At 49.5% G+C, this 13,990-nt stretch overlaps 1 protein-coding gene across 1 annotated transcript in view; it reads right to left on the bottom strand.

Moving 5' to 3' along the window:
• Positions 1–755: 755 nt before the first annotated feature.
• Positions 756–13,990, bottom strand: part of Specc1l (sperm antigen with calponin homology and coiled-coil domains 1-like) — a 176,340-nt gene continuing 163,105 nt past the window's right edge. The window contains exons 14-16 of the mRNA XM_013014417.1: positions 5,241–5,357; positions 4,272–4,331; positions 756–3,226 (exon numbers count right to left, since the gene is read on the bottom strand). Of these exons, the coding sequence (XP_012869871.1) occupies positions 3,137–3,226; positions 4,272–4,331; positions 5,241–5,357 (267 nt within the window). The 3' untranslated portion in view covers positions 756–3,136. The remainder of the gene's footprint in view (positions 3,227–4,271; positions 4,332–5,240; positions 5,358–13,990) is intronic.

Raw genomic sequence — 13,990 nt, 5'->3', positions numbered from 1 at the left:
CATGTGGCATGTATAAGGTGACAAGATGGTGTTGGGACCTCAGGGACTGAGTGCCCGGGCCCTCAGCTCAAGCCCCAGAAGTGGCAGAGAAAGCCAAAAATAACAAAATGACTGTACTCAGAAACAGAGTGGGCTCGAGGTTTTGTTCAGGAGGGAAGAGGCTTAGCAGTGCAGGACTTGGGTTCCACCCCCAGTATTAAAGAAAAAAACACACAATCAAAAGTTTCCTGGTTGCCTCTGGGTAGTAACAGTAGTGGTGGTGGTGTGTGTGTTACTAGGGCTTGACTTCTGTAGCTTTTTCACTTCAGGCTAGCACTCTACCACTTGAGCCACAGCTCCACTTCTGTTTTTTTGCAGCCTCATGAGAACCGTAAGCCAATGGCATGCAGCTTGGAGAGTGTATTATGACTGTATTTCCGCCCCCCTCTGTAATTTCATCTATCCTGAAAATTATTTAAGATACAAGATTTCTAAAAACTGGTATGTCTGGGCTGTGTTGGCATTCCTGGGTCACAGGACCTGCCACAGAAACCGTGTGCTTATCCGGGCAGAGTGAAACCTCTGGTGCCACTCCCACACCAAAGACCTGCCTGGCCCACAGGCCAGGGCACCACACGCATATGCCACCTCAGCCTGGTCTCTCGAGAGGATTTGGCTGCCAGCCTGCCTGGATTGCCAGTGCCTTCTCAGAGCCAGCCTCAAGGGCTCTGGATTGTCAGAGGGGCCGCAGGGAGCAATGACAAACTATGAGCTGGTGTGTTTCAATAGTTTTAATACATTCAAGAGTATTTACTGAACAAAATAACAAATTATCATCAGTCAGCAGAAATCTGTGATAGAAATAGAAATGTAACTGGCCCTTTTGCAATAAAGCTTGTGCTTGAAGGGAAAAAGAGGCAAAAATGACTCCTAGAGGCTTCATAGCAGGTGCCCTTTAAAGGGGGGCACCTCCAAACATCACTTTTAAACACACATGACCCTGGCTTGCCAGGTCCACAGAGCAGTGTTGGAAGAGCCTATTAGAAAAGGCAAGAAGCAGTGCTCTGGAGCCTGTGCCTTTGTGGACCATCACTGCAAGGGTGGGAAGCTGGATCCACACCGGGCAGAGTCCTCTAGACAGGCAGGGTCGGGATGGTCCTCGCAAGTCCGCTCTCTGCTCTTCCTGCTGCTCTCAGGATTAGGCTGGGCCCTTGGATTCCAGAACAGAAATGCTATCTGTATGGACAGAGCCCACTGCAGGGCCTTCCTCAAAAACCTTCCACCCTGCCCCGCCTGCTCACTACTTCACCCAATTGTGAACTGTATGCCCAGAAAAAAACACATCTTCCTACTCATAGGACAAAACATCCCACTCATGACATAATAAATAAACAAAAACATGACTTGGGGCAGGCAGTGGACTGGCTTCCCTGACAGCAATGAGAACAGAGGCAAAACTGAGTAGGATCAAGGGGAGAAACATTCAGAGATGATGGTTCTCCACAAATGGTCACTCATGCTGACTGCCAACCGCCACAGCAGAGCAAGAGGACAGAAAAGGACTTGACCAGGAAGGGCTGGCCCTGCACCAGGGGTCTTTTCTGGAATGACCTAGGGCTAGGCATTTCTTTAACTGAAAATGGGCATTCACAAGGGAGCCCCCTGCCCGTGGGGACTGTAGTCTAAATGGACATGTGAGGACATTCAAAGGTACATGGCAGCTACCACTTACCTTGTGGTGAAATCTCACAGGTCTCACATACAGACACACAGCCCACCCCCTAATAACCATACATGTGTCAAAATCCTAGTTTAAAACATATGCTTGAGTGGTTTAGCCCTGGCCTGCATGTGTCCTGGGTGGGTGTCCTGGGTGTTCCTTCTTGTGTCCATCTAGCTGACGGAGCTGTGACAGGTCCACAGAAGGCCAGTCTTCCTTGTGTCCATCTAGCTTATGGGGCTGGGTCCACAGGAGGTCAGTCTTCCTTGTGGTGCTTTACTGTTACCAAATACACTGTGTTCTGGAAGTTACAGGTGTCAAACAACAGCCACTGGATCAGGAGTGTGCCTGACATGGGCTCCCAGCTTCTAAAACAGGCTGCTGAGTCTCAGCCTGAAAGTCACCAACAGATCACCCGTGAGTAAGGGGTGCAGGCCCAGCACCTGGGAGGGCGGGCCGCAGGCACAGGGTTCGGCCATCCTGACAAGGGACTAAGGCACTGTCTAAGTTTCTTCCCAGGAGCGAGTCTCAATGCGCCAGCACAGGCTGAACCTCCGGCTTCCTAAAGCACATCCTTTGCCTCCTGCTACTACTTATTCCACAAAACCTTGCTGTCCACACCAACACCCAAACTGTGTTTTATTCCTATGCTTATTAAAACAATTTAACTTTGGTTCTAACAGAATAGGAGCTATTTTCCCAAATATTGCTTATAATAAAACAAACAAAAATTTTAACTAGGGAAATGCCTTGTGACCTGTCCTTTGTGGGGCTGGAGACAGGTGGCCAGGCTCCCGGCCAGGGCCCTGCCTCCTGCTTCTGGAAGACCAAAGCTGGCAGCAGTGTGGACTCATCCAGCTGTGGGCTCTTCACTCAGGCTGAAACCTCCTAAACCACAGCGACCCAGCGAGCGAGGCCTGGCACATGGAGCAGTGACCATCTCACTTGCAGTGAAGGGCTGAGGCTGGATGTGCCCCGGTGCTGAATGCAGACACCTGCCAGGCCTTCATTTTCCTCCTGGCTCCCATTCACACCTCTGAGGGGACCCACTTGATGTCAGGTAGAAGCTGTGGCTTAAAAGCTTTCACTGGCCCATGGGCAGCCCCCTCCCCCAATTTAATCCCACTCCCCCAAGTTCAGCTGGGTACCAGCCTCGCTGTGTTTATTCCCCAGGGTGCCAATGCAGTCAATACTCTGCAGAAAGAAGCAGCTGGGTGTCACACCCACGCTCGGGGTGAGCTGGCCTCGTGGGGGAGCTCTGTGCTGTGCTGAGGGCCACACAGCCCGAGTTCTCCCGACTCAGAGGCCTTGGGCTGAAGCGCCCACACTGCAGGGCAGCCCAGAAGTCGCAGAAAGCTTTAGGAGTGCAGAGCTAATGGCATTGGTGTCGCCTGGTAACTGCAGAGGTCCCAGCTGGTAGTAGATCTGCCTTGGTGCTCAGGTTTCAAAGTACTTGTAGATGGCAGTCACATACAGCATCACATTTTGCCAATCCGGCCGCTCAGTCCGTACCATCTCATTAATGTCCTGGCAGAGAGAAGAGGCTCAGTTAGGGCTGCAGGTCACCATCTGGCCCATCCCAACTGTAAAGGAGTTTTAGTCTAAGCCTGATTGTCCCTTTTATACAATGGCCCTAGGCAGTGCCTCCTGCCCTTACCAACCTATGCGAGGCAGCAGAGAAAGGCTTAAAGGCTGTTTTCAGTGCAACAATCTTGACTATAAGGTTTCTTAGGGTTGGGAGACTGCACATTTTTTTTTTTCTTCCAGTCCTGGGGCTTGAACTTGAACTTGCTGTCCCTGAGCTTCTATGCTCAAAGCTAGCACCACAGTTTTACTTCTAGCTTTTTGTGGTAAACTGGAGATTAAGTATGAATGTAACTTTGAACCACGATTCTCAGATTTCAGCTTCCTCAGTAGCTAGGATTACAGGCGCGAGTCACCATGCCCAAAGACTGCCCACTTTTTATATGAGAACTTTCCATGTGTGATGTGACAGCAAAGGGACATCCTACAATACTGGTGGTTTCTTTCCTTAGATAGCCCAACAGGGGGCATCTGAGCAAGCACATCTCCAGGGATTTACAAGACTCATAGTGGTGAACACTCATGTAGCATACATAATTGACTACAAACACTTTCTCAAGGCCCACACAGCTGTTACTAATTAGGGTGAGTGGCACCCAGGGATGGGGAAGTGACCCTAGAGGGCAGAAGGGGTACCCAGGTAACATTCTGTGGCTTAACCTGATTACACAGGGGTCCCTTCCTGAGCTGTGCACTGTGCTCTGCGCACTGTGCTCTGGGCTGCAGCACTGAGGCTGGTCCTGCCCTCTCCATCTACATCCACAAAAGGCTATGACCTTTGACACTTATTAAATGGATGACATTTTTTTCCCCTGAACTTACCTGAGTGCTTCCTGAGGGTGCACAGGGACAGCAGCTGAGCTCTCTGGAAGCATCCCACACAACAGGACCCTCCCCCTTGGTGCTAGTCCACAAAGAGGCCCCTCACCCAGTGACCACCCTCTGAACCAGGAACCCTGCCAGTGACTCCTACAGAACACAGGCTCACCAGGGTGGATTTGATCCCGACACTTTCAGCTGCCTGGAAGGCCAGTGTGAAGTTCCTCTTCTGTAAAAGAAATCATGCTGTTGCAGTATATGCCAGTGCAAGGAAGGTTACATAAAGCACAGACCCCACTGACACTTGGGGTCAAAATAAACCTATGCGCATTTGCCAAGTACCACAGGGATAGCCTCTTTTTCTAGCCAGCTCTTCTTCCTTCACCCAGAAAGACTCAGTTCTGACATGCCATCCCTGAGCTGCCTGGATCCATACGGCAAAAGCTAGAAATATATATTTCCCAAGCGTCTTTTGTCCCAATGGGGGTCTTCTAGGGCTATTTGTAGGGCCGAAGCTGCCATGGGAGACTCAAGGGTACTAGGGCAGGGGGTCTTGTTCTGTCACCTGACCAGCACCTAGATAAGATGTCCTAGTACAGTGTTTTGTTTTTTTTTTTGGGTCCGGTCGTGGGGCCTGAACTCTGGGCCTGGGCGCTGTCCCTCAGCTCTTCAGCTCAAGGCTAGCGCTCTACCACTTGAGCCACAGCGCCACTTCCAGCTTTTTTCTTTTTGCTTATGTGGTGCTGAGGAATTGAACCCAGGGCGTCATGCATGCAAGGCAAATGCTCTACCACTGAGCCACCTTCCCAGCCCTGTCCTAGTACAGTGTAAGCTATCAACAAAAGTCCTAGTCCTGAGGACCCAGGAGACTGCCTGGCATCTCAAAACATCAACTTCCATGGCCATTTCTTGAAGCTATGGACACTGGGAATAGTGTCATGTGCAGAATTCTGAATCAGCCACATGTTCCACACAGGGTGAGTTAGGGATTGGCTGACTGAGAACACAGGACCAGTCCCAGGATGAGACAAATTCAAGACAGGTCTGTCATGAGACAAGGCCATGGTATGTGGGCTGCTGACAGAGGGCGTTGCCCCTCGTGCCCGCTTTGAGCCGGCCCTCCAGGGGTCTGCCTTACCTTATCCTGGCTGTTCAGCTCTTGATATGGAATGTGGGCAGGAAGGTATGTGTGCAGGAGTGCGCAGAAGGCCAGCCCATCGTTCCAGCTGCTGCTGAAGTTTGTGATGTCGATATTCTGAGGGAAAAGAAAAAGGTGTATGCTGTAAACACTGTGATTCTCAAGCGTGTACAAGAGAGTCGGACAGGCCTCCGAAACACAAAACCAAACCCCAGAGACAGTGAGCTGTGGAGAAACCACAACATGTTGTGGGCCATGTCTCAAGCCCCACTTGGTGTCCATGACTGGGCCTTTTATGGATTCCCCATCCCGCCCACCAGCTGCTGCCCCTACATGGTCACATCTGCACTTGTGACATAATTTATCGGCTGCTCCATACTTGAGAAGTTTCTGCCAGGCCTGGCTGTAGTGACAATGTAGATTGTCAGAGGTGGGTAACAACCAATGAGGCTTATAAAACACTGTTTCTTAAAATGCAATTCATTCTTCACTGTTTGTCAAGCACTTACAAAGATCCTCAAACTGGACATGGTGACACATGCCTGCAGGTTGGAGGCTGAAGTAGGAGGATCATCAACTCCAGGCCAGCCTGGATTATATGTAAGTGAAGCCCTGTCTCAAATAACAACAACAACATTGTCTTAGATTGTGTGTATCTCAGTGTGTTCAGAATGCCTTCTGTCCACTCGGAATGCCAACATAGGAGCCCAGTCAAGACCCAATGCACTTGCAGTTAAAAAATAATTTTAATGCTGGGTTGCATAATCCCCATGCTATACCAAGAACCACCGTAAATTCTTTTAAGAGGCCCCTTATCCAGGGTCTAAATGAAAGATACTTGCAACCACGTAAGAAACAGATATATCATGCTTTTATTCCACTGAAACTCAGCTGGTATGTAGTCTTTACCCTTATTTGCAAAAGTCTGTTTGCAGATAAAACTACACATTTCAATCTGGGGAATTCACACGCTTTATGTAAAGGATACAAGTGGAAAAAGCACAGTGTCTGCCCCCAACACTTCTTGTTTCCCGCCTCACTGTTTACTTTCCACTTCTTTCAACCGCGCTGAGAGTCAGCTGCCGGCTGACTGAGAAAGCCCAGATCTCATTTAAGTCCGAGCTGCACTTACTCCTTCCAGAAATGAGTAATCTGCCAAATAACACCATCATTATTCACAGTCCCATGGAGTTTTACAAAGTTTACAAAGCACTTTGCCATTCTCAGCCTTTCTTTATAAGCTGATAGCACCTAATGCCAAGTAGGGGAGCAAGCTCAGAGATGAGGGTCAGGCAGGGATGGAGGGACGAAAAGTGGGGGACAAGGGTGTGTTCATGGAGAGCCAGCCAGCCAGTCCTCCCGGGGCTTCGTGGCTCTGGGCAGTCCCTTCACAGAGCGGCACTGGCTGCCTCCTCACCAGAGGCAGCATCCCAATGAATGTGTCACCTCGCTGCAGCTGCTCCTATGCACCGCATTCCCCCCTGGAAGCACCTCTTCTGCATATGAGCCCACAAAGGGCAGTGGCTCCAAGAACAAAGGTTACTTAGGTCATTTTCTCTTGTGAACCAGCATCTCCCATCTGACTACGGAGGAAAGAGGCCACATGTGGAGGTACAGAAAAAGGTGGTGACAGCTGGCAGTGGGCAGGGTGCTGTGCCTCTGCTGGGAATGATAGGTTCACTTGCATGGGGTCGATCAGCCTTCCCCAAACAATACCTAACCCTGCACATCCCCCATTCCCCATCTCAGGGTCCCAAGATGTCCCCTTGAAATAAACGGTATATGACAGCTGCTGCCGACTGAAGAACCCCAAGAAGTGCCATGCAGGCACACAATCTAGGTGGGCATGGCTGCCTCTCTTAGCTCATCTGATTCTCAGGACTTAGCCAGCTAGGGCAGCAGGCTCCATCTGGGAGAAGCCAGGCCCTGGGAGATGGGGTAACGCAGCAGGGAAGGCAGGGACGGGAGCCCTGAGAGCCCAGGGTGAAATGAAAATGCAGGCCCTTGTTCTGAATGCAGAGGAAAACCATCAATTAATGGTATTAATATGAAAGGATTCTCCCCCCTCCCCCAGGGGTGAAGTCCATCACCCCAGCCCCAGGCCTCTGGCAAGTGCTTGTAACAAAGCAGCTGATGAAGGAGGCTTGGAGCAAGGGGCAGGGCAGGATGCCCTTAATCACATGTGGCGCTCCCCATGAGGCCAATGGCAGCACCTCTCTCGAGGTCACATTTGCTTCTGGAGGAAGACAAAGCTCCTCTTCCTGTCACAGGGCCCCTCCGCTCTGGACCGGAGGCAGCCCCCCCAGGGTCGTGGACGTGCCTGGTCTCACTGCCTCACAGCAGAGGCTCCGGTGCCCTGGCTGAGGCCCCATTTCCTCCAGACAAGCCGGGCCCTAGCCCGGAGAAGCTGCTTTCCCGAACCTCCAGAAAGAGGTCATGGGCCATGGCCCTACCCCCGGAACCCAGAGGACATTAACACGGTATTCAACGACAACTTCATTTCAGATCCCAAACAAAGCCTGATGTCAGGCTGGCTGCATCACTTCCTCCCTTCCCCCGCAGGCTGCAGAGGAACAGGGCAGAGGACAGGTAATGTGGGGACCAGGGACTCCCAAGGCCATTTAGCATCAAAGCCGAATGCTCACTTGTGCGTATGCCTCCTATCCCTCCTTGAAGGCTCCGAAGAGGCTGGAAAGCCTGGTGGTGGGACTGTTTTTCAGGGGGACACCTGAAGCCTGAGGGAACAGCTCCTGCTCCCAACCCAATGGTCACCTCCCCTCTCCATGTTCTAGCTCAAGCCTAGCTACTAATGAGATGAAATCCACTAGGTCCAAGGGTGAGAAGATAGGATCAGTGCTAGAAAAAGCAGCAAGGAAGCCAGGCAGCCCTCCCCTCTCAGAGAAGAAATCCACTGAAGGGGATAGAACCCATCCAGAGTCAGCAGGGAAGCAACTTCATTTACCCCACCCTCAAAAGGTCACCACTGCCCATCTACTACCTGCTTTTAAACCTGGACTAGGAGTGGGCGCCTAGCCCCCAGGGGACAGAAGTGTGGGTAGAGGGCCCTGGGCCACTGAAGGTGGCCCCCACAAGTGGCCTCTTGGCATTTTCTCACTGCCTGGACCTTACAGGATAGCCTGGTGTCCTGTCCCTGCCCCTCAGGTCAAAGCCAAACTGTCATTTTATAAGCAAGGGGCATGAGTGCACATAGGTGAACCCTCCTGGGGACAGATCAAGTGTTCACTTCCGCTCTTCTTGACAAGTGAGGAATAGGAAACTTTTTGTGCCACGGGGATAAAAACTCTAACTATATAGCGCCAACGTAACACTTGTGGGAAGGGTGTGGGCCAGACCCAATACTTCCTGGGCACGTGACCCTGGCTCAGTCCTGGGCTTCTTCTAAAGTGAACGTATAAACACCACCTACACATGGTGAGTCGCTAAGCTCTGCACCCTGTGCAGTGCCCAATGGGGTCTTACAAGTTTCCAGGGTGCCTGGCCACAGATAGTACCTACCACATCTAACACGAGCCACACAAGCCCTGGACGCCCAGGCTGCCCTGCCCAGCTCCCCAAGACACAATGGATCCTGTAAACCTCCACCTGCCCTCAGAGGAAAGAGGGATGCAGCCACTGGCCACTGTGTATGCTTCACCTCTTCCTCTAAAATCCCAAAGTGCTCCAAAAGGGTCTGCAGCAGGACCAGCATGGACTCCTCATGTGGACGGATTGCTGCAGGTCTGAAGAGGCTTTACAGAACCCACATAAACACAGTCAACAGCTGAATTCGGGTCTGTGGCCCAAGAACAGACTCTTGTTGAATGTGGCCACAGCCATGCACAGAAGCCTGCTGGGAGAGGGCTGGGACCAATGGGCATTGGCCCATTCAGTGGATCCCACCCAGAGCCACTACGTCCTCAACCAGACTCTGTAGAACAGAGTTTGCCCCGGGGATCTGACACATCTGGGGCTCCAAAGAGAAACATTGTTGGCTTGGGATCAGAAAAGTCAAAGGTAGAAAAGGGGTGGGGTGGCTGAGGTTGGGCCAGGGATCCAATGGTAACAGCAGAGGTTTGAGGCAGGTATGAGCTGGAGGGTAAGTTAGGGTGCAACAGAGATATTTAGAAGCTAAAGTAAACTCATCTGGTGACAGACGGGACACATCAGGGGGTATTTACTCTGCTCTGGAAGCAGATTCACTGGAGAAATTCAAGCAGACAAGGAGGAACATTTTAGGCAAAGTTTGAGGGTCTCCTGAGACAGTGGCATTGACACAGTATAGAGAGGAAGAAAAGCAGGTGCCATCAGTATCCTGGTCCCACTGAGGATGGGGCAGCAGGTAGTTAAAAGGAAGTTCACAGCTACATTGCGGAGAACAGCTTTTGCCACAAAATGGAGGGCAGGGGGGACAGAGAGCAGGGAGAGGAACTAACTAGAAGGCAAAAGAAGAGAAGGGCTGGGTGTTGCCCAGTAGCAGAGCACTTGCCTAGCATGTGGAAGACTCTGGGATGAAAAATTAAGAAAATAAAAAGCAGAGAAAGAGAAGAGAGATCAGCAGATGCAGTAATGCTGCTGAGAGGGCAGGAGGACTTAAAAAAAAAAAAACCCTCCCCAAATTAGTAACAATTGGGTCACATTAACCACAGCCAAGTAACGGCAAATGAAAGGGAAAACGGCCACCAATCAGGTTTAAGAAGCACAAAGTAGATGACTTACAGTAGTGCTAGATGGACTGAAGTGTGGCTCAGGGATAGGACCTTGCCTAGAATGTACAAGAACACGGGCTTTATCCCCAACACAATAAATATATAAACAAACCAGCTAGCCCACTTGCCTGCCGACTGCTGATAACCCCAGCTTCCTAGGTAGGAGGTAGGTAGAATCCAGGAGGACCACAGTTTGAGGCCAGCCTAGGCAAAATGTTGATAAGACACTTCCCACTCCAAACCAATACAATCTGGGTACACCTGTCATCCCAGTCACGTGGTAATCTTAAATAGGAGGATCACAGACCAAGCTGGCCTGGGCATAAATGAGACTCTATTCAAAAATTAATTAAAGTAAGCCATGGGCCTACTGACATGACATCTGTCTAGCAAACATGAGGCCCTGAGTCTGTAGAATCCTAGTACTGCAATAATAATAATAATAACAACAACAACAACAATAATAATAATTCTACACTTTCTCATAGATTGTTTTTAATAATGTATTTATTTCACAAAGGTCTAGAAATGGAATTTCTGTGGGTCCAAGTGGCCTCTCCAGTGCACAGGCAAGTCTTTATTTTCTGGGGTTTCTTCCTAGAAAAGGTGGCTCCCCAGCTGTAGACGGGCTACAGGTCTGACTGCCACGTGGGACAGTTAGTGAAGAAGCCAGCAGATCCTAGAAACACAAGCTCTTCTTCCAGCCAAAGTTGAATTATTCTTACCCCTGGAGCCACACCACCAGTTCTTTTAGCATCAGTTATGTTTTTCACAGTGCCTCCTATTTATGCCTGCCATTCAGCCAGGAAGATAGACACGTATTATCATGTCCAGATTTAGTTGCCATGGGCCTTATTAATGTTTTGGTTTGGCTGGTCTTGAACTATGGTTCTTCCAATCTACACTTTCCAAGTAGCACAGATTACAGATGTGAGATATCACACCAGGCACCAGACTTACTTTTTTGTGGAGAGGAAAATGTACAAGAATGAAAGGACTTTTTTTTGGTAGATCGTGGGTTTGAACTCAGGGCCTGAGTGCTGTCCCTGAGCTCTTTTGCTCAAGGCTAATGCTCTACCATTTTGAGCGGCACCACTTCTGGTTTTCTAGTGGTTAACTGGAGATCTGAGTCTCACAAACTTTCCTGCCTAGTTGGGCTGGCTTTGAATCATGATCCTTAGATCTCAGCCTCTTGAGTAGCTGGGATTATAGGCAAGAGCCATCAGCAACTGGCTAAAAGGACTTTCTACTGTTCAATATTTATAGACAATAGTGCCTATCCAAGAAGGAAAACAATTTTCTTTTTTGAATAGACACAGGAACCATGTTAGTAACTATAATACAAGATCTTAACTGATGAATCCACATTTTACATATAGTTTTCAGGTCCACTGAGGGCTTTTTTTTCCTCTCTTGTTTTTGTCAGTTGTAGGGCTTGAACTCTGGGCCTGGGTGCTGTCCCTGAGCTCTTCAGCTCAAGGTTAGCACTATACCGCACCACTTCTGGTTTTCTGGTGGTTAACTGGAGATAAGAGTCTCATGGACTTTCCTGTCTGGGCTGGCTTTGATCTGTGATCCTCAGATCTCAGCCTCCTGAGTAGCTAGGGTTACAGGCATGAGCCACTGGCACCTGGCAAGGAATTTTTCTCTTCTATAAGGGAATTCTCTATTATCTGGATCAGGGTAGACAAAGACAAAAGGCCAAGAAGCTCCTACCCCATTGTGTCCCAAAGACACATCATCCTGTTATCTGGGTAACAGCTAGAATGATGTAAGAGGACAGACAGTCTGCCTTGCAGTGCTTCTTACCTGACACTTGTAAGGTCACCAGGGCCCGCATGAGAAGCTACCCACTGCTCCTCTGCCCTTACGGGGATGTGAACTGCCTGTGGCCATCAGGTGGGCCTCTCTGGATGTTCCCTTGTATGCACAAAATATCTAAAAATGTTTAAATTTGTCTGAAGCTTAATTAAGGGCCCTGAAACACACCCCCAAATACCACATGCGCTTTAAATAGCTATTAAGGTTCTGATCTATTTAAGGAAATGCCATTTTTATGAGCACAGGGCAAGAACCCAAAGGGCATGACTCATTTCTCATCATCCACTTCCTCATACCCATGGGGCTGTGCAGAGCAGAATCCACAGGACCACACGCAGCAGGGCTGTCTACCGTCTGCACGAAAACCAGCTTTGAGACAGAACTCACAAAGGAAACCTGCTGGGCGGTCACAGCCTGGCCTTCAGGAGCAGGGGTAAGTTACCCACCCTGCCCAAGTACCCACCCCACACTGGGAGGCAGGGGTTGGAGGGGATCTGAGAGCCTGAGTGAGGCAGGAAGGAGCACCTTTTGTGTGTGTGGTAGGGTCACAGGATGTAATGTCTGCAAGAGAGGAAATCATGACCAAGATGTGATTGTGACCCCCGTTACAGCTATTCAACACAGATGGCCCAGAGGCCCTAGAGGTGTGAATGAAGCATGTTCAGTATGGCTCTGGGCCACTGCCGTCTCCTTCCAGAAGCTGAGCCAATTTCTACTCCATGTTGAGGAGAGAAGATGCATCATGAAACCGTGATGTTAGCACCTCTCAGTGCAGAAGGAATAAGCCAGGGCAGGTAGCCAAGGAAGCATGTGAGCCTCTCAACACAGGCACAACATCGCATGCCCGTGCCCAAATAGGAGCATCTCTAACAAGGACTCCCAGTCTTCACTATGCACCACAATAGGGCCAGTCAGGTTTCTCAGGTTTTCCTACACTTGGCTTGACTCCGAAGTTGGAGCCAATCCAACCAGCCGGCATAGGTTTATCCATCACCATCTTTCTTTCCTTCTCTGTCTTCCTTCCTTCCTCCCTTTCTTTCTTTCTTTCTTTGACCTTCCTTCCTTCTTTCCTTCCTTCCTTCCTTTCTCTTTATGTCTGTCTGTCATTCTGTCTTTCCTTCCTCTCTTCTTTCTGGGGATGGGGAGGGGGGAGAGTGTGGTCATGGGACTTTGAACTCAGGTCTGGGCACTGTTCCTGAGCCCTCTTGTTCAAGGCTAGTGTTCTACCACTTTAAGCCACAATGCCATTTCCAGTTTTCTGGTGGTTAACTGGAGTTGAGTCTCACAGACTTTTCCTGTCTGGTCTGGCTTTGAACTACGATCCTCTGATTCAGTCTCCTGACTGGCTAGAATTATAGGCATAAGCCATCAGCGCAGTGCCCAGTATAGGCATCTTTTTTTTTTTTTTAAAGATCTCTCTCCAGCTGACCCTCATGTGAAGGCCTAGAAGGAGGAGCACCTAGCCAAATAGAGACTGTGTGCCAAGCTCAATGGGTGTGAGTGTGGGAAATGTGAACACTATGCACTAGTGATGACACTCAGCCCAGCCTGGACACTGTGTGCTTGGATGACAAGGGAGAGCACCAACACCAAGCAGCAACCAAAGAGCCCATCAAGGAATTTGTTTGTAAAGATTTATACTAACAACAGAGTGACTGACAGGAGCATCCATCACTGGTGGAAATAGCTTACTGCCACTCTGAGCAAACAGCCATAAGAAACAAAGCTAGTGACACAACTCCAAAGGGGAGGGGCTTTTGACAAAATGTGACTTGGAATCACATTCAGCCTCCAGCTCTACTTACACCAGGGGCAACACTGTGGAAACATAGTCAACAGAATCCAAAATAGGTGATGTTCTCCCACAGGACATACGAGCCAGGTCCTTCAAAAAGAAATCCTAAGAGCCAAGAGCCAGTGATTCACACCTGTAATCCTTAGCAAGCTGAGATCTGAAAATGGCAATTTGAAGTCATCCTGGACAGAAAAATCTGTGAGACTCTTATCTACAATTAACCAATTAAAACAAAAAAAGCTGGAAGTGAAGCTATGGCTCAAGGAGTAAAATGCTTGAGCACAATAGCTCAGGGACAATGGCCAGGATTTGTGTTCAAGTCCCAGGACTAGGAGAAGAAAGAAAGAAAGAAAGAAAGAAAGAAAGAAAGAAAGAAAGAAAGAAAGAAAGAAAGAAAGAAAGAAAGAAAGAAAGAAAGAAAGAAAGAA

Source organism: Dipodomys ordii, unplaced genomic scaffold (genome assembly GCF_000151885.1).
Source record: "Dipodomys ordii isolate 6190 unplaced genomic scaffold, Dord_2.0 Scaffold23, whole genome shotgun sequence".
NCBI lineage: Eukaryota > Metazoa > Chordata > Mammalia > Rodentia > Heteromyidae > Dipodomys > Dipodomys ordii.
Note: the sequence above shows the minus strand (reverse complement) of the source record. Positions and strands in the feature narration are given on the sequence as shown.